General features: G+C 39.5%; 1 protein-coding gene across 1 annotated transcript in view; it reads right to left on the minus strand.

Annotated features, from left to right (window-relative positions):
- The window catches only part of PTPRO (protein tyrosine phosphatase receptor type O), a gene marked incomplete at its 5' end in the record, with an annotated part of 137,618 nt that overhangs the window by 90,814 nt on the left and 25,160 nt on the right, over positions 1-21,644 (minus strand). Inside the window, one exon of the mRNA XM_081084012.1 lies at positions 7,278-7,551. Within this exon, the coding sequence (XP_080940138.1) occupies positions 7,278-7,551 (274 nt within the window). The remainder of the gene's footprint in view (positions 1-7,277; positions 7,552-21,644) is intronic.

Genomic DNA, 21,644 nt, shown 5'->3' on the forward strand with positions numbered 1-21,644 from the left:
TAGTGTTTCCTGCCTTTCAAATAACTTTGATATTTATTTTTTCCATTTGCCTGAATCTAAGAACAAACAAAACATAAAAATAATAACTCAGAACCTTCAATTTACTTGTAAAAGAAAACTTAACAAGTGTGTGGCAGAATCTATATCTCCGGATTCCTAGTTCATTTTTCTTTACCCCCAAGTCAATAAAATTTGATATTAATAACAGAGCAATAACAGAAAATACATTTGACTCTGACCAAGGGTAAATGCTTACATGAGCATTTATTTCTTTGTGTAAACTTAGCACTTATCTTTCTATGCTGAGTATAAGATTGCAAACCATCCTAAGTTGTGATAATTAGAGTTTATGGTGTTTATCAAACTACTCTTTCTATGGAAGTTTTAAGTATGTTTATTCCTATTTTGTTCAAGCTGTTAATTCATCACAAAACGTTTTAAATGCTTATTTTTTTTAAAAAAAAAACTGTGGTTGGTGTATGTCTGTATTTCCTCTGCATCCCACTCTTCAGCAAAAGCTTTGTAAAATGAGAGTTCCTCCATACAGCTAAAGGAACTATTGGGTAATTTTTACTTGAATACAATTTATTCAAGAAAATTTTAAAAATAACTTGGTTTGTAGTCAACTATTGCATTATAGAGAAAAAAAAACCCACTTTGGTTCAAAGTTTTAAAAATACAGAGGAATTTTAGACATAACCTACAAACTAAAGGAAAGCAATATCCTTAATTTAAATTTTACATTTTTTAAAATTTCAGTTTAATTAACATAGGAAACCAAAGAAGACTTAGTTCATTTGACAAGTAATTTATGGAGTTCCTACTTTGTCTCAGTATGTAGCTAAATAACTTCCCTTTTGTTCTTCGGGATCTTAACCTGCTTTTGCTTTGCTTTTGATTGAAGAGACCCAGGAAGGACTGAAGTCACATGCTAAAGCTATGATTTTCCCTGGCATTTTCTTAAAAAAAACAAGCCAACATCTATAAACCTGTAAAGAGGCGTTTAGATTGCAGCATGCATTGTGCTCATTTCAATGTAGACTATGAGCTATATTCTCTGTTAAAATGTTTCTATTTTATATTGCCCCCAACCCTGGTCTCCCCACTAACGGTAGCAGTTACAGAATGAACTCACTTCAGTGTCATGTAAACAAACAAAAACACCCTCCCTCCTGAAGACTGTTTCCCGTTGATTAATCCCAAAGAAGTCTGGAGCCATCTGAAGGTGTTTCTTTCAGCCCAGTCTAATTACTAACGCGGGGAATCTACCAAGCCCAGCTATTGGCTCTGGATCTGAGAGAAACAAAATGAAAGCTCTCAGCAGAAAGCCGCCACAGAGCAGTAACTCTTCCATTGCTGCAGCCCCGTTTCACATCCTCACCGGGGCTCTGTCCACTGAGCAGAGAGATGGGGTCCACGCAGTCTTTCCTGACCTGAGATATGAAGTCTGCACATCAAAGTACATGCAAACTTTGAAATTCAAGGTGCACATGAGGATTAGAGCACAGATATTTTATTTTGTGATTTGTTGGGCTGCAAGCCACTTGAATCTTAAACTAAGAGAATTTTGTAAATGCCCACATACATGTTTGCTTCTTATATTTCTCTCAGCTTCAGCACAAGTGACTCAGGTCAGTTGTCTATTCTGAAGTCCAAGCCCAGGCATTACTGATCCATATTCAATCCAAGAATTACTGCTTTCAATGGAACTCAAATACATTCTTTAAAAATACTTTACTATCTTATTATTATTATTATAAAGTAATGGTTGTTATTATTATTATAAAGAGCCATAAACCAGAGCTGCTATTACTGTGTGTTTTTCAGTGATGACAAGGTTAAATCTTGATTTAATTCTTTACTCCTTTCTCTGTAGACACACTCTCATTTCTTGTCTTAGAATCCAGGCTGTACTAGACAGAGAAATTGAGTTATTAGCCAATGTAAATTATTTTTAACATTTATTTGTTTGTAGATTGAGGTCTAACCTCTTCGGCAAAGTATTCTAGGTTGCTTCCAATTTTCCTAGCCACCCTTCCTGTTACTCAGCTTGTGATCTTAACTCCTTGCCGTTCACAGGTGTGCCATGCTATGCATGCTTCCACTCTGCACATAATTCCCTTTCCCTCTGTAACACTTTACAGTCTCTATTCATTTGACAAATTTTCATTAATTTTTCAATGATTGTATGTTTCTGTGGTATCTCTCCAATGTTCTTTAAGAAGGCGAGGCACTCTCTCTTACATCATTCATGCATAGCATTTATCATATCTTGTAATGGCTTGTTTTCCACTTTAGTATACCACCTTTGAATGTGGGTCTTTTTATTGATTTTTATTTCTCTGCCACCTAGGACATGGCATCGAGAATGTAAGCAATAAATAAGGCAGAAGCTCATGAATTATTTTTATATATAGTAGAGGATTTGGGTAGAATTTCATATTTGTAGAGTGTTTATGTGTGTGTTCTGCAGTATTTGAAGCCACTATCTTCAGGACTACTAGCTGAGGAGACATTTCCCCAATCTCTGAACAATTGTTCTTATGTACCACTTGATCTATTGAGAAACGAATTCTTCTCTCTAAAGTGGGCACAACATACTGAAAGTTCTCAATCAGTTAAATATTAATCAGATGTCAGAGCCTAAGGGTTGTGAAACTCTTTTGAACTGACCTAACAATGTGTTTGTACTAAATTTATTCTTTGCCATGTTTCTCAGCTTTCTCAGAGAGCGGCCAGACTCAGAACAACTACAGAGAAATATCAAAGGACTGCCCAAGGGCCAATGCTTTGTCATTGCTTATTTCGTCAAGACAGTAAATGACTGCAGCAAAGGTCCCGTTTTATTCTCAAGAGCAATGCGTCAATTCTGTGAGTAGACACTACAAATGTTTCCTCAACTTTTAAGGAAAGCTTCTCATTAGAAAAAATAAAGATGGCAAAATTACACCACCAACTAACAAATGATCATTTTAGAGCTCAAAAGTAATCTTAGTCAACATGTATTTGAATTCCCTCTTTTTTTTTTTGAGGAGAAAGCTGAACCCCAAATGTTACCTCATGCCTAATGTCATAGAAATATTTGTGCATCAATACACAGTTTTTATATTCCCAACCTATGACCCCTTTTGAAATCTGAGATGATGTAATTGAGCCTTTAAAAATGGGACAGAAGAGGAGAGACGGAAACCATATTTAGTTTTACTTTTTAGAAATCAATGCCAGTTTCCTTTTCCGCTTTATGATGTAGAAAGCTGCAAGTCAATCTCATTTCCTGACACCCAAGAACAAGAAGAAAAAGCAAAATAATTCATGAGATCATAACTTTCCTGGCATCTCTCAGAGAGGTGAGATTGCAAGGCAACCAAACCAAGTAAATTGCAGAGTGACAAGCCCTCTGAGGACAGAAAGGACACAAGGTTTTACCTAGTGGAGCATGGCAGGAAGAGTTCAAGCAGAAAAGAAGAAAGCAACTAAGATTTCAATGAATTAATAAGGCTGCATATGTTCTCAATGACAGTTTAGAACTGCTCTGTCCAGGAAGTTAGTTACTAATCACTTACGGCTATTTAAATTACACTTATGAAAGAATCATTCAAAATGAAATAAAATTTAAAATTAGTGGCTACTGTACTGGATAATGCAGATATAAAACATTCCCATCTCTCCAGAGTTCTAGGACAGCGCTGGTTTAGAATGACCGGGAGTTCCAGACACAAGTTGAGTCCATGGTCTCTCTCCAGCTCTTCTCATGTGCCTTTATCAGGTGCTCATGAGAAATACGAGGGCAAGAGAGCCACCCTCTGGGGCACAAGCATGTAGATGATGATTGGGCTACTTAAAGATCTGGGAGAAACCCTTTCTTAATTCCCAGGACCTTTATTGAATACAAAACAGAAGCCTTAAGGCATTAGGGAGGGGCAGAAAGATCTTTCCCTCCCAGTTTTCAGGCAAAGATACCCCATTTTAAAAGATATCATTTCCCAGGAGAGGGGCAGAAACTCTCTTGGACGCACTGTTCATGCACTGATACAGAGTGGAGTTCTGCTACCAGGGAGAGGAAGGAAGATCTCAAGACCTTTCCCAGCTTTAAGGTAGACTTTGGAGGCAAGGGGTAGGGAGGCCAAGAATGCCTTACTTAGGGTCACAGGGTCTGCTTAAGTCTGAGGCTGGACCAAGAGAACCAAATCCTCCACTGCTCCCACCAAAATCTTAGCACTAGTGAGAAGCCACAGCAATCCATTGTTAGGGGAGGGGCAAAATCATGGAGCCCTTCTGTGGTGCAGGTGGGTGGGGCTCCCTGAACCCCAAGTCTATAACTGGAGACTGAGAAATCCCCAGGACCACTACTGGCACTCCCTCTGGAGGACTTTGAAATCGCGAGCTAATGGTGGCTAATGCCTTAAACCCAGTTCAACTGAATTGACTCACCCCCACACTAACAGCTTGGCATTTCGGTAGGGTTAAACTTAACATTGTAAATAATTACATTAAGTGTAAATGCTCTAAACTTGTATTATCAAAATTGGTAGCTGTTACCTACATAAGGCTATTGAGCACTCAAAATGAAGCTAGTGTAACTGAGAAAGCACATTTTAAATTTTATTTCATTTTAATTAATTTTTGTTTAAAATGAAAAAAAGCATTATTTTGTTTTTATGTTGATTATGTCAAAATAATATTATTAACACAATGGATTATATTATGTTATTAAAATTAAGTTCACCTTTTCAAAAAGTGTTTACATTTTTCTACCTGAAAATTTATGGCTGTGTGATTAACATCCTATTTTTATTGGACAGTGCTGGTCTAACCACTTCAATTAAAAGGCAGAGACTTTCCAGGTTGGAATAAAGCAAGATCCAACTCTATGCAGTCCACAAGAAACCTGCTAACATATAAAAACATAAGTAGATTGACAGTAAAAATGAAACAGGTATACCATGACAATACTTAGTAAAAGAAAACTGAAAAGACTATATTAGTATCAGACAAACTAGACTTCAACACACAGCACATTACTTGGGATAAAGAGGGACATTGCAAACCATGAAATGCTCAGCTCAACAAGGAGACATAGTAATCCTAAAAGTGTTTGCACCTACAACATAACAACAGAGCATCAAAATATGTAACGCATAAACTATGAGAAATGGGAGGAGAAATAGACAAACCCACAGAGGTAGGAGGAGACTTTCCCACTCCTCTATCAAGCATTGTTAGTCCAAGTAGACAGAAAATCAAGAAGGATATAGAAGATTTGAATAATTAAATTGACCGAAGTGCTCACAGCATATACACCAATATCCACCATATTTGGGACCATAAAACAAATCTCAATAAACGTCAAGTAATTGAAATCACACAAGTAATGGATCACACAGCATTTACTTAAGAATCACTAAAAAGATCTCTGCAAAATTGCTAAATTTTTGGTCATTCAATAGCACACTTCTAAGCCCACATGCCAAAGATGAAATCACAAAGGAAAATAGAAAATATTTTAAATAGAGCTCACTGCAGGTGCTAAAATTTCAATGAGATATTCTAGAAATATTCTAATCAAATACTTACTTAACAAGTTTCTTTATGAGCCATTAGCTGAAGGGTGATTCCTCCAGCTTTGTCTAATAAGAAATGGCCAAGGGCATGCTAATGAATGTTGAGTCAGCAAGTCCCTATCGTTTTATTTTGCTTTGTGTTTTAATCTTTTTTCCCCCCTGGTTCTTCCTCTTGCTGTTTGCTTAACTAAATTGAATTTAGTATTTACTGATCACCTATTAAGCATAAGGTTCATGCTAGATGCTTATGAAATTACTAGAGGCCTGGTGCATGAAATTTGTGCACAGGTAGGGTTCCTAGGCCTGGCCAGGGATCAAGGTCGATCAGGGCCTTTCTTCCCCCTGGCTGCCAGCCACCAGCTGGGGCCTTCCTTTGTTCTGCACCTCCCCCTGGTGGTCAGCACACGTCATAGCTGGTGGTCGAACTCCTGGTTGGTCGAACTCCCAAGGAAACAATTTTCATATTAGCTTTTTATTATATAGGATGAACATGAGTAAGACAAAGCTGCTGATTTCAAGGTGTTGTATTATAGGTATTATATATCTAGATCTGATGCCTGGACCTATTAACTACCAATTCACCTTTTCTGGAATTTGTTTAAGACAGCATTTTACCAGGCAAATGCTACCTTTGATTCAACTAGGTCCTAGATTAGTTCATTATATCTGTAAACCTTGAAGGTCTTGGGTCTGTGCCATTCCTAATTTTTAGGATTCAATATGGATCTTGGGACTCTGCCAAGTAAAACTTTAAAAAAGTTTTTTGTAGACATGTTAAAAATATGTCCCCTAGCTTGATTCTGAGTTCTTGCTTCTTGGTGTTTCTCTACTTCATCCCAAATGAAAATATCACTATTTCTTTTTCCTTAACTGACAGAATTATCACATGTATTTGGTACTTTAAAAATTGCAGCCACCAAAATATTTGTGGTGAAGAACAATGAGCAAAAAGAATTTTGTTGAGCCATTAAATTACTCTAGTGATAAACTGTACCATATAATATATAACAGCCTTTTTCCACACCTCGACATATACAGTAGAATTGCATATTAATTTGAGATTAGGTATTAAAGTCAGAGAAAAGTGAACATCACATATAGTTAAAGCCAATCCTAAAAATTTCCTAATATCAGCACTAACTTTTTAAGGCATGGGCCACTGAAGGTTAAAATGCCAGTGATTTTTTCCCCTGGCATTTTTCTTGGGCACTGGATGCGAAGGCTATTATGAAGATGAGGTGGGGAATAGTGACTGATAAATAATGGTATCTTTTTCTCTCTCTCAGCTAGAAATGTAAAATAGAATTTGAGCAGGCTAACTATGAGTATAAATTAATGTTTCAAAAACCAAATTGCTTAATATGAGAATAAATGTTATGGAAGACAAATAGCTTAATTATGATCATACTCTTTTAAGTTACATAGTAGAAAATTACATGGTCCAATTATGAATCTAAAATTGTCATTCAGTCTTAAAATACCTCATTAAGACTTACTTTCTTTTAGTTTTAAACATTTTTTAATCAAAATATAATAGGGAAACTTTATCAAACTTCAGCAAGAAACTGTATTCTTAATATAAAGCAGAACTTTGAATTTTTGTGACTTGTCTTCCCTTGAGCTTGCCATTCTGCGCTGATTTCTCTTTTAACTAGAACCCTGTGAGAATACAGACAAAGAAGAAACTCAAAGGACAATATTACACATGATGCTTACTTGTTAACACAGTGATTGACCTGGATGGCTTGGTAACCGCATGTCCATTTACCACTACCAGAGTGATTATATAATAAAGGCCATGATAATTGGCCTTAAAGATAACAGGAGGAGGCAAAGTGCTGTTGAATTGCTCAAATTCGAAGAAGTAATTTTTTGATTCACCAGTTATCTTCACAACATACACAGACGATGGACTCGTGACATCTGAAGCTTCTAAAGAGACAATGATGCTATTATCATCTTGAACAGTTACATGAAGTGTTGTAGCGTTCTGTTTAAGGAAAGAGAAAACATGGAAATGGAGGTCAAATTCAGATCAGCAATAAAATTATACTGAGATAATTTTTCCAAAACGAATGTGGTCAGCATTACTTTGTAAAATAGAGTTACACCGTATACAGGGAAAGGCAGAAAGAGAGGTTAGCTCTCTTCTGTCTCGTGATTTCTCAGGGTTTTACTTTGAGGATTCTTTTTCATTGAAAAGCTGCTTCCAGTTCATGGGTTGTGTTATGTAATAAGCACAAGATACACATCATGGAAATGAGTAAATAATGAATGAATAAAATCATCGTGGCATTCAAATTCCAGAGAGGCTCTTGTTCTCGGCTCTGCTGGAGGAGATCTATTTTCCTTTGGAAGGAGAAATGCTGTGGCAGTCCTAGGAGCATTCTAGAAGAATGTCTCAAGGCAGCAAACTCCTCCCTCCCTTCTCACCTGTCAGCTCTAAATAATAAAAGCCAGCACTAAGACACCTGTGGTAATCCTCCTCATTAAAGGTTAGCCAGGCCTTAAAATAGAAGCTAATATGCTCTTTGAAGAAGAGACCAGACTGAGGATCCACAGCATATATGGGAATGTCAGCAGGTAGAGGAGTGAAAGCTTCGCTTCAAGTCTCCAGGTAAATATTTATGGACAGCGTTTGGAAAAGCATTTGTGTAGTTGGTTTAACTATTTCTTCCGGATTTCCCCCCTACACTCCACAGGCAGGACCAGTCCTTCTGCTCTATGGTCTCAAGCAAGACTCATACTTTGTACCACTTGGCTGCTTTGTTTTGAATTTATCTTCTGGGTATGTAGTAGCCTGAGCTCTGAACCTCTTAGACTTCTATGAACGTGGGACAGAAAAATTGCTGAAACTTGTTAAGGACTCACACAGACCAGATGCTAAGCCAAACAGTCCATAAACACGGTCATTTCATTAAGTATTCAAATAGCCTCATAAGATGCCATTATTATTTTCATTCTTAGCTCATAGTGGAGGAAACTGAGGCTCAGAAAGATTAAGTCACTTGACCAAGGTCACACTTCTTGTTTGAGCTCTTAACCACTGATTTACACGAATCAAAATTGAGTTCCATTATTGTTCCACGTACATGTTTGCCTTCCCCTTTTGACACATTGAGTTTGACACACAGTTTACACTGATAAATGTTAGTTAAATGAATGGGGAAAATTGCTAATTGCATTAACTATAGGTGGGCATTTGCCTCTTAGAATTCATCTACTTATTAATTTTGGTACCACACATATAGTCAGAAGACACATCAAGTGTACAGTACCTAGCAGTACCATAAAAGAGACTATATTCACCTAAACAATGTATGACTATTTTTCTCCTAGTTCACTTTTTTTAGAAATCTAGTTCTTTTTTTCTTTATTGATTAAGGTATTACATATGTGTCCCAATCCCCCCACTTATGCCCTCACCCCCCTGTTGTCTGTGTCCATTGGTTAGGCTTATATGCATGCGTACAAGTCCTTTGGTTGATCTCTCCTCCTTACCCCAACCCTCCCCTACCTAGAAATCTAGTTCTTACACGTCCTAGTACTTTAATGAGTATCTTTCTATGAATAGTTTGATTCTATGTCAACATTTAATAGACTTAATTGTGTTCATGATAGTCTAAGCAGCCTACCAGCCGTGGGCAAACTACGGCCCGTGGCCCGGGATCCGGCCCGTTTGAAATGAATAAAACTAAAAAAAAAAAAAAAAAAAAAAAAAGACCGTACCCTTTTATGTAATGATGTTTACTTTGAATTTATATTAGTTCACACAAACACTCCATCCATGCTTTTGTTCCAGCCCTCCGGTCCAGTTTAAGAACCCATTGTGGCCCTCGAGTCAAAAAGTTTGCCCACCCCTGCCCTAGACCCTAAGTCCTCTAAGGGGAGGGACTGTATCTTATTTCTAGCTGCATATCCAGCTCCAGGACCCACTGGGATTGCCCCCACTGCTGACAACGTGCACTCCCACACACATGCGCAGCCAACCAGCGAGCCAGACTTGCAGTCATCCCCTGGCACGTGCTAGGTGCTTTGTGACCTGGGTAATCCTTAACATTTTTAAATGTCTCTTTATCCACGCATGGTCTCATCCTCAGACATATGGGTAGGTTTTTAATATTGAGTTCTGTACTTGTTGGGGGAGGTCATGGAGAGGATGTGACCTCTGGTTGACCCGAGAGCAGGACCCCACTCCATCCCCTCCCCATTCCTTGGAATGTGCATTCAGCTTATCTTTCGGTTCCCAGAAGCTGCCCCATGCTTACAGCATTGAGACAGAAATGTGGTGTTGAGACCATCTTAATGGTATATATGACTGACCCCACTGAAGGCCTCTTGTGTTCAGTATGACTGAACCCCTTTAAGGACTCCATGTAAATCTTTAGAATTTGGCGGGCTGTGCGAGGATCTACTCATCTTCTGTGGTCTAAGACAAGCTTCTTAAAGGCAAGATCCTTGCTTTTGAAACCTGTCACTCACCAATCTGGGTAGTCTGCCTTTCTTCCATTTCTTCCTGCCCTCCCTGAATAGGGCTGTTTTCCCATCACACCTGGGAGGTTCCTGACCAGTTTACAAACCAAGAGTATTTTGGGGCCAAATATAAAATGTAGCCCAGTCTATACAGTCATGCACTGCACGATGATGTTTTGGTCAACAACAGACCAAGTATCTGATGGTGGTCCCATCTATAATAATAAAAGAGTAATATGCTAATTAGACAGGACATCCTTCCGGACGTCCTTCTGGATGACCTTCTAGACAAAGCCAGGCTGTGAGGGAAGCCTGGGTCCCGGGTGCCAGAGGGAAGCTGGTGCCGACAGCTGGGGGAAGGAAGACCTACTCTTGCACGAATTTTGTGCATCGGGCCTCTAGTAAGATTATAATGGAGTTGAAAAACTACTGTCTAGTGTAGGCTGTAGTTGTGTCATGGTAGCCTTTGTAACATTGTAAGGCCTCAACATACTACTTTTATGCAGTAGTGGTGTAAACACACCTACTACTGCATAAAAGTACAGCACACACAATTATGTACAGTACATAATACTTGATCATGATAATTAACAACTATGTTGCTGATTTATGTATATACTATAGTCTACATTTTATCATTATTTTAGGGTGTACTCTTCCTTTTTTAAATATTTTTTTAATTGATTTTAGGAAGGAAGGGAGAGGAGGAGAGAGATGGAAACATCACTGATGAGAGAGAATCATTGATTGGCTGCCTCCTGCACATGCCACACTGGGGATCAGGCTCGAAACCTGGGCATGTGCCCTGAGTGGGAATCAAACCGTGACCTCCTGGTTCATAGGTTGATTCTCAACCACTGAGCCATGCCGGCTGGGATAGGGTGTACTCTTCCTACTTATAAAAACGTTTGCTATAGAACAGTATGCTGTGTAACACCAGCAGAAGCCTCACGCACTGTGCTTGATTTACTCTGGTATTGTTTTGTTCATTAACATGCTGTACAGGCGTGTAGCCCAGGAGCAATAGGTTGTACCACATAGGCTAGGTGTGAAATAGGCTAGACCATTGAAAACTGTAGGAGGACACTCTGATGTTTGGCTAGCAACAAAATTGCCTAATGACAATTATTTCTTCTGGTCGTTAAGTGATGGGTGGCTCGCTGGCCAGTGGCCTGGGTGGACTGAGAGGCTAAACCAAGAGGCTAAACCAGTGTTCTTGAATATACAAGAACACTGAAGTCTGGCCTTTATTCATCATTTATTATAGGAGTTGATTAGCTCAGAAAACAATAAGTTTACAAGCATCATATTCATATTTATTAAGAACTTTTCACTCCATATTTTAACAGCCAATATCTGAAAGAATATTTATGGTGATAGAAAGAATAGATTCAATTTTGTAAAGTGTTTAAGAAATATATGCCTAACGTGTCCTGATGCTTTGTAGATAGTGAATCTTCCAGGGAAAGGAGCCAATCTTCCCAAATCAAAGGACAGCTTGGAGATGATTCTTATCAGCCGTGAAAATCAGCATTGGCCCCTGGCTCCCAGGTTGCTAAAAATAAATCAGGTGGGCTAATCAGATTCAGCCAGTGGCACTAATGAGAAGAAGGCAGCAGGCCAAGTGCGATCCAGGCCGTGGGCCTAAAAGAAATGTCATCATGCTATTCTTCTCTGGCCCCTTTGCTCCAGCTTTTTCTAGAATCTTTATTTAGGAGAAAATTCTGAATATATGCTGCAGGCATGTAATCCCTGATGAGATGTAGAGCAAGAAGGAAGAGTTAAAAGTAACAGAAATGGATCTGACAAAATTAGGCAAGGCCAATACTGATTTATTTGTTGAATTAAAATATCTTTAAAACTTTTTTTCCCCTGAGACTGGGTAATAGTGTTATTACTTGGACTCTACAGTGAAAATAGTTCCACTAAAATTTCCTTTGCATAACAAACTTTAATATAGAAATTTCTCCGGTCCAACACCCCTCATTTCACACTTGAGAGGACAGTGGTGCAAATCAATGTCAGGACAAGGTCTGGGATCCACATGTCATTCGTACGACTTTTTCCTGAACTGTTTGAGGCAGTGAGAAGGGCCTGGGTGCTTGGCTGCAGTGAAGGAGGAGGAGCCAGGAGCTTGCTACCTGTTCCATAGCCTGGAGGCTACAGAACCTACTGAGACAGAGTGGTCAGCACTTAAGAGGAGAAAAATGCAGGATGAGTCTTTAGGGTTGGGACAAGGAAGAGGACAGGCCACAGACACATACCAGTCATAAATCCCAGGAAGTCCTCCAACATCCCTGACAAATGTAATGACTATTATCTATTGACTAGAGGCCCAGTGCACGGAATTCGTGCATAGGTAGGGTCCCTAGCAGCTGCCGGCTGCCAGCCAGGGCCTTCTCCAGCTGCCGGCTGCTGGCTGCTGGCTGGGGCCTTCCTTCGTTCCGCGCCACCCCTGGTGGTCAGAGAGCATCATAGGGAGTGACTGAACTTCCAGTTGGTTGAACTCCCGAGGGGACACTTTGCATATTAGGCTTTTTTAATATATATAGATAACCTAATCTGGACCAGGCTTTGCACTGGAAATTTTATGTGTGTTTTTTTCTTTTATTCCTTATAATAGTCTTCAGACATAAGTGTTACTCTCCCCATTTTATTCAGAGAGGTTAAACAATGGGCTTAAGAGCACAGCAGTAAACTTGGCATCAGAGAGCCTGAGTGTCTATTTCTTTTCTGCAATTACCTATTACCTGTGAGTGCTTGGGGAAGCCCAAGGACCTCCTAACTTAATTTATGAAAGAGTGGTAATTCCTATAACTCATGGGATTTTTATAAAGATTAAATGGCTTTTATAAAAATGATAACAGTATGAACTCAATACATATTAGTTGTATTTCAAAGGTGATTGTTTTAGTTAAGTCTCAAATCACTCACTTTAATTATAGAGGTTGTATACACTTTTATTGTACTAACTTCAATACACTACAAAATTCTTAATTATGTCCACTGGATATTTTATTCACACAACATTGGAGAGCTATCGATTCATTAATTCAACAAGGAACCAACATTAGCTAAGTGCTAATTAGTGGGAAGGAGCTTTCTCCTCTAGTTTCAAGTATGTATGGATGCCACGCTGGTGACACCAGTATCTATTATTTCTGTCCCGTGAAGATCAGCTGCTGGAGGGAGAGGTCCTGATCTCCATCATCCTAAGGCCCAGCCACTGTGTAGTGTGGGGACATGAGTGAATAAATCTTGGTTTATGGTTTAAGTTTTTGAAGCTGGACTTTCATACTCGCAGCCAAAGATGCTGGTCAGTACAAGAGAATTTTTCAGTGCTGTAGACATAAAGGGAAGGAAGTAATTAATTCTGCTTCTGCAGTTGGGTCTGAGGGAAGGCTTCTGAGTGGAAGTAATGCTTGAAAAATACTCAGGAGTTTCCCAGGGGAACAAAGATCAGGACAGTAATCTGGAGAAGGGGGAAAAGACCCCACAGTCTGCCGGAGTGGCTGGATAGTGGTAGGATGCTCAGAGGAAAGGGTTGATAGCCCCCCCCCATGATGTGCCTAGTTAAGGAATTTGGCCAAAAGAAATCATGAATTGTTTCAAAGCAGGAAAGTGACATAATTAGCTAGATCACAGTTTAGAAAGAACAATATAGTTAGGAGTATGGACCAGCAGAGCTAGGAATTGGTAGGCTGGGCCCATCCAAGGCCAGGAGACAGTAAGGAGGCCTTGAAACAGTTCAGGTGAGACATCATGAGAACCTGAGCAAGTGCTGGGTGCACCCAACCTGCCTGCGTGACGTGCCTCTAGAACAGCGGTTCTCAACCTGTGGGTTGCGACCCCTTTGGGGGTCGAAAGACCCTTTCACAGGGGTCGCCTAAATACATCCTGCATATCAGATATTTACATTATGATTTATAACAGTAGCAAAATTACAGTTATGAAGTAGCAACGAAAATAATTTTATGGTTGGTGGTCACCACAACATGAGGAACTGTATTAAAGGGTCGTGGCATTAGGAAGGTTGAGAACTACTGCTCTAGAACCTTACCAGTGCTCCAGCTGGCAACCCAATCAATGATTAGACTTATTAGAGGGCATTTCAGAAGGAACACTTAGAAAATTCTGTTGTGCTAAGGTTACCACATAAGATGTAATGGGATGCTCAATTTTTTTAAATGGTAATATTAACGATGTCCGGTGCTTACATAGCACTACAGAGAGCCATGATCCTCTGCAGACGTTATGTAATTCACCCACTTAACCTACTGTCTCTCTCCCAGGAAACCTTTTGCAGCAAGATATTCGTTCTTTTCAGTTCCTTCAGGAAGAGCCAAGTCCCAGAGCTGCCCTGTCAGGGCAGGGTTCCTCCTGGCACTTCCTTAGAATTATTCACAGTCTCTTTCAAAGATTGTCAGAGCAGAATTTGGATGCGGATCTCGAAGGCTAAAAATGGCTCCCTGAATCTTCCGTTTTATATGCAATTGTTCTTCAGATATGTTTTGAGCAACAGCTGTGTATCAGGGAACTTTGCAGGACACTGGGGATGCAATTCTGTTTGGAAGTAAAGAGAAAGACAGGTCTAATGCGACTTTGTCCTTTCTAGAATTGTATCTGATCAATAATAATAAGGATGATGATAAGCGTGACGATAATAATAAAGACCATTAACTTATGTGGTGTTATTATGTGCTGCCAGGAACTGCTGGGTACCTCATACACCACGCCGTTGATAAATGCTTGCTAAATAAATAAGTTCACAGTCTGCAGTGTAATGCCAGACTCCTGTATACGTGTCCTAAGTGTATCTTTTCAGGGAGAGTGTGTCAGTTCTCTCCCTTTGCCTGAGTCCACATTCACACCAGCTCTGCCTTTCATGTTTGATGTGCTCAGATACATTCATTTCTGTCTTAACAGTTTCATAATGCAGAGCCCTCATTTCTTATGCCTCTCGTTTGGTAAAAGGGTCCAAACTCACATGTCTGGCAGGTGATGTAAATGTGAGAAGCAGTCAAGTTTGAGAGGATTGAATGATGGAATAGTTAGCAAATGGGAGGTAGCTGCATTGTCTAAAAGCCTCGTTAAAAAGCTCAGTTACAACAAAATAAAGCTATATTGGCCAAAGAAAAAACACATTTACGGGCAAGCCTCAGCCCATAGGCTGTTACATTACAACCTTTGAATTTTTTGCATTGTCATTTCCTTGGTCAAATAGCTCATCTTAAGACTTTCAGCTTCCTACTCTTTTGTTCTGCCCAGCCAGAGTGCATAATGATAACTAATATCTGTTGCTCATGCAGCATTAATTTAGAGTAAATACAAAGGATGTTTCCTTATCAAGTTGCTATGTGTGTGTGTAAAATATATATATAATGGGAGTCAGTCCCGGGTCCTGGCTGCCCATGGCGGAAGTCAGTCCTGGTTCCTGATGGCCCGCGGCGGGAGTCTGTCCTGGGTCATGGTGCAGTTGTGGGTGGGAGCTGTGAGCCCTGGCCGCCTGCGGTGCCGTGGTGGGAGGGAGCTGTGGGAACAGAGCCATGCTGCCATCGGACTGGCCTCTGGGTCCCTCTCCCTGACTGCAGGCTCCGGGACCCAGGGCCATGCTGCCATCGGACTGGCCTTTTGTTTCTTCCCCAGCCCACAGGCTCTGGGGAACCAAAGCCATGCTGTGATCTGGGAATCTTGGTCCCTTCCCTGCCTGCAGGCTCCGGGGAACCAGAGCCATACTACGATGGAACTGGATCCTACCTGAGGGGTCCCAGATTGTGAGAGCGTGCAGGCTGGGCTGAGAGACACCCCCTGAGTGCACAAATTTTCATGCACTGGGCCTCTAGTTTATAATAATAAAAGCATAATATGCTAATTAGACCAGACGACCTTCCGGATAAAGCCAGGGCTGCGAGGGAAGCCCAGGTCCCGGGTGCCAGAGGGAAGCTGGTACTGGCAGCCGGGTAAAAGAATGTCTACTCTTGCATGCATTTCATTTATTGGGCTTCTAGTTATTATATAAATATAAATATAAATATAAATATAAATATAAATATAAATATAAATATAAATATAAATATATGCATATGTATTAATGCAGTAATTATGTTAGATTTCCAATATGGATTAGGGATGAAAGCTCTGCAGAACTCTTAATTCTGAAGATTAAACAAAACATGCTTGAGGAAAGACTTTAACCTGGCATTTTTAATTGAAAAGAAACTGTTGTGAGGAAAAAATGCGACAAGATATTGTGACATATAGGATGATAATATTAACTGTATGTAACATTTTATATTTCATAAAGCACTTTCAAATACATTTTTCTCATTTGATCCTCAAAACATTCTATTAAGTTATTATCTCACTTCACAGATGAAAACACCAAGGTACAAAGAAATTAAATGGGTTTCTCAAGGCTTCTCTATTTTAACATGGGGGAGCTGGCACTCGAGGCAATTTTTCAACTATACATGTTATGACTCTATTACTCTGCAGTCCCCAGACTGTAAGATCCTGGAGCCAAACTGATTTCCCAAATGATACCTTTCATATCTGTACTTAATTGATGGTGATCTCCCTCAGCACAAAGCATGACTTATTTCTCTAGGATATGGTTGATAGATGCTCAGAAAATGAGATATCGGGAAAAATATAAATTTGGAGCTAGAAAGAAATTTTGGAGATAGTCAAACCTGGGTTCAAATTTCCCAGGTAGTCTCTCATTTTAATTCCCTTAGCCTCACTTACTTGAGATAAATTATGGAAATACTAAAGCCTATTATGGTGAGGTTTTTGTGGGGGAACAAACAAGATTATCTGTGTATATTTCCTAGCCCAAAGTGTGGTATCTAGTAGATTCGCCAAAAAGAATAGCTAACTGTTGTTACCAAATTTATGACCTATGGTTTTCCATTTATTTTCTTTGGGACATATAAATACTAGAAATTGTATCTTTTTAGGTCACGAATGCCATAATTCATACATCATTCAATAACCATTCATTTATTCAGTAATCAGTATTACCCGCCCTGTTTGTGGCATTCTGAACAAGAGCAGCAGGCATTTCTTTTGCTGTTATGCCTGTGTGTATCATGCCTGTGCCATATGCCTGAGCTAACCTGTTTGACTAAAGGTTACCATGGGAACAATTTCTGGGACCGACTGTGCTGCGAAGTTCAGGGACCTGTGAAGCTGTGCCTGGCTGATGATTGACTTGGGAGGAGGAGGGCCCACCCTCCAGGAAAGCACAAAATACATTTGTTCTCCACAGTTCAATGGTCTGGCAAATTCCAAAAACATGCAACATTTTTCTGGCTTAATGTGTTATGAAAAATAGGGGTTCCTGACAGGTTAATTCTGCCTGTGGAACAAGTGCTATTTTCATAAAATGAAGCACTGACGAACATAATTTTGCCTGATTTTAAAAAAAATTCTCCATCCCTCTTTTCTATCCTTTGCAGTATTTATAGTTTTGCAGTATTTATAGTTTTGCAGTATTTATAGTTTTACTTCGGAAAGATGCTTGTAAAAATGTAGCTGTCCCACTTCTTGGAAGATACTGTGGAAGATGATGGTGCTAATCATTTATTTGGGAATGGATAAGTTCAGTCAAATTTCCCCACAGGCACGAAGTGTCTCTCCGACTGTGACACCAGTTAATTAAAAATCCTGATGAGAGCTGACAGAGAGTGCGGTCTCTTCCCAACCATGCAGTTCTCAGCATATTGAGGCGTGTCCCCTGTGACCTTTTGTAAGCACTGAGCTTTCACTCCCCTTCTTGTTGAGTTGTTAACGTCATCAACAACAACACTGTCAGACCTTTAAAGCAAATAGCTTCTTGTATCCTCCACCATCACTGGAATTTGATGATTTCTCCTAGGAGGCTGATCCCTCCATGCCAGATAAATGAAAGCCCAGATGTTAAGGGAGATGAAGTGCAATATTTTACGTACAGGCTTTGCTCAATGTTGACCTTCAAGAAGTTCTCAAAAACTGAGTGCCTACTGTGTGCCTGATGCTAAGGATATAATGGTTAAGAAAAGAAATTTGGTCCCTGTCCCAGTAATGTGGGTAGCCTACAAGAACAGAGAGAAAATGCACCATGATAAATGATTAAATAATAATGAGTGAAAAAAAGGCATTGTTAAGAAGTGCATGATGATAAAAGCAGGTCTAGCAGGAGGATCTAACCTAGAGGAAGAAAGAGACTACACAGGTAACCTATAGGTGACAGTAAGAGCTGGCCTGGTGATAGGTTGGAGAAAGAATAGGATCTCTGAGGAACAGTGTATATGAAGACCTGGGGGGGGGGGCGGGGGGCGGGAAGAAAACATAATGCATTTGAGAAACCAGAATAACCTCAGAATGGCCAATAGTGGAGATGAGATCATGGGATGCTTTGTAGAGCCTTCTAAAAAGTTGAGGCTTATTGTTAATGGCTATGGGAAGCCACTTACGGGCTATTAAGCACGGGAGTAAAATGATCAGATTTGCATTCTTTAATGGAAGAAACAATTATTATGTTAACTGTTGGCTCCCAAATTCCTACTGGGGAGAACTTTTGATGAAAAAATGCATGATAACGAACCACTTAGAATAGAAGTGAGCACTGACGGTGTGAGCAGAGGGATCAAGGCCAACAAAAACACACACAACCAAATTAGTTACAAATTCATATTCAAGTTACAGAGAAAAATGGCTCTATTCCAGAAACTAGGGGGGGGGGGGGTAGAAGAGGAAAGAGGCTAGAAAAGAACATGGAGAGAAGAGCCAGCAAGATGGTGTGATGTCAGGATAGAGAAGGAACAGTCAGCTAATGGAAATATCCAGATGGTAAGGAGGTCAAAGAGCATTTAAAACTGGAAATGCCTAATGTTCCATTGGAAGTGCATTTTGAATAGCAAACACTTCTCCACCTCCTTAAATCCCAGTCTGCACTAGTGTTTGCTACACTCACAAATGCTCTGTGTGAGTGGATCACGTGTGAACTTTGCTGAAGCTGCTGAGATTCATACCCATGTGTTAGGGCACAGAAGCTATATTTGTGAGATTTGGAGCCTGAGGGAAGAGGAAATTGTGAGAGTGAAAACCTCTCCAAGTTGACAAAAACCCCAAGGGTATTTGAACTTCCATTAGAGATGGAAAGGGATTTAAAGCCCATTTTATTTAGGTCTCAAGGGAGCAGGAAAATCAAGAAGCTAGTTGGTGATGAGAGGCAGAAGTAGGTGTGATTGGAGTATGCAAGGAGAGAAATGATGGTGGCCAGGACCAGGTATCAGAAGAAATTTACAGGGTATAATCCTCAGAACTCAGTGAATTGAGATTTGATTGGTTGTGGTGTTGATTTTGCACATACACACTTACCATTCTCCTCCTCCACCTCCTCATCATCCTCATGATCATATACAGAAAAGGTGGCAGGTGAGCAGATATTAACAGGATAGGAATAGGGGTGATGTGTATCATTAGTTTGTTCAGTTTGATATGTAATGAGTATGAGATGCTTGTGAGATATCCAAGTGTAGATGCTAAGTAAGGTGATGAGTTCTATGCATCCAGAATTCAGAAGGGTGGTCTGGACCTAATATTTGAAAGAGATTGACTCAGAGATGGTTAGCTGGAGCCCTGGGAAGTGAGGAGATACCATAGTGTGGTAATACAATTGCTATTACCAATAGAATTTACTTGTATTAAAAAACTATTTTGTGTTAAAAACTTTTTGTCATTACTTCAATCAATCTTCTTAAAAACTCTCTAAAACAGATATTATTATTATTACTTGCATTTTCATTTTAGTAATTGAGCCTCAGAAAGATTAAGTAACGCACCCAAGGTCACATAGCTTTTAAGTAGCTTTTAATTTTAACTCTAGTGAGTTAAAGCCATAATTCTCAGATTCCAAAATTTGCATTCACATTGATGCTACTCTGCTCTAAAACCACCATGAACTAGGCTATTATTCTTTTGCAACCATGAGGCATGGATGTCACTTTAAGATCATTCGTCTTTATCACATGAGGAGTTACAGGACATTCCGGGATAATGGAGAGAACAGTGACTTAACACAAATAGAATTCCATCCCATACAGACCTCCACTTAGAGCCCTCTCTGGACCTCAGTTTCCTCATCTGCAAAATCAAAAAGAATGTCTACCTCACGAGGGTGTTATGAGACTAAAATGAAAAAAAAAATGAAATTAAGATACATGACTTATGTTATGCCTTGTACATATTAAGCTTAATTTTGATGGTTTTAAAAAAGTGGAAATTGCATTTAATAATTTGGCTAAGGAAGCTCTTGTTTAGCTGCATTGCAAAGCTTTCTGAATATCATAGGAAACCTAATAGACAAGGAAATAAATTTGATTTCATTTGTGTATGAACTCTCAACATCATAACACATCTCTAAAATAATAATCATGCAATATTTTAATGTGCAGCCTTCAGGAATAGTGGTAGGTCTGATTCATTGTTACCTGAACTATTAGAAACGTAACTAAATTAGAAATATTATTTTTCATTGTCTTATTAAAATAATTTCTGAACTAGCCTAAGTCTTCTATTTCTCCCTGCTTTGAAATAATGAATTATGAAGAGTAACATAATTATGAGGGTACGGGATCTTGGTAAAGCAATAAAATTATGAAAATGGGATTATAAATAATGAGGTGCATAAAATTTAGGGTACATTTTATTTGCTTATTAGATTATAGAACACACATAAGCAAGTTATTAGCATCTCTGAGATAGTTTTCTCATCTGTAAAACGAGGTCAATACATTTCCAACGATATTGGATATTTTTTGTAAACTGCCTAGCACAGCTGGGTGCATTCTAAGTGCCGGATGAAAACACAGTTCCAATCATGTGAATGTACTGGGTTGGGGAGGGGAAGTCACTGAGGTTATTTTATTTATGCCAAATAAAAAACAGATTCTTTAGCTTGACACTCAAACCCCTCCTCAATCTGTCGCCAGTAACCATCCCCACTTATCTGCCACTACTTCTCTGTCAGGAACTCCATGAACCCCACAAACTAGTCAAACTGCCCACTCCATATGCCCCAGCTCTTCCCTGCTCTGTGCTTCTATTTAAGTATTCCTTCTGCCTGAAATATCTCCTCCCCCATTTCAGATATCCAATTCTGCCTGTCACTGCATCTCTATCAAATGCCACCTCCTTTGAGAAGCCTGTATGACCACAGAAAGAACCAGTTTCCTATAGCCCCACAGCCCTCTGTCTAAATCTCTCCCAGGACACATCACTGCACGCGGGATCATACAAATCTAGCAACAGGCAGATTGCTCTTAAACTAAGAGGTGGAAATAATTTTAAATAGCTCTTCACTCTTACCAAGCTCCTGCTTGCCTCACATTAAGTATTTATAACATCGACTTAAACCATTGGAAGTTAACATTTTGCATATGCACCTCCATTTCACAGTGCTAACTTTAAGTTGTCATCATTGCTTAATTTCCACAGCTTGAGTAATGTGTTCAGCCAGCACTGATGCCATTTTGAATTACAAGAAGGCTGGAACAACAATCTGATATTTATGTTTTATAAATGAAGCTCAAAAATATCTCTGTCTTTGGGAACAGCTGTAAAGGG

The sequence above is a fragment of the Myotis nattereri genome, assembly GCF_964212035.1.
Source record: "Myotis nattereri genome assembly, chromosome: 2".
Classification (NCBI taxonomy): domain Eukaryota; kingdom Metazoa; phylum Chordata; class Mammalia; order Chiroptera; family Vespertilionidae; genus Myotis; species Myotis nattereri.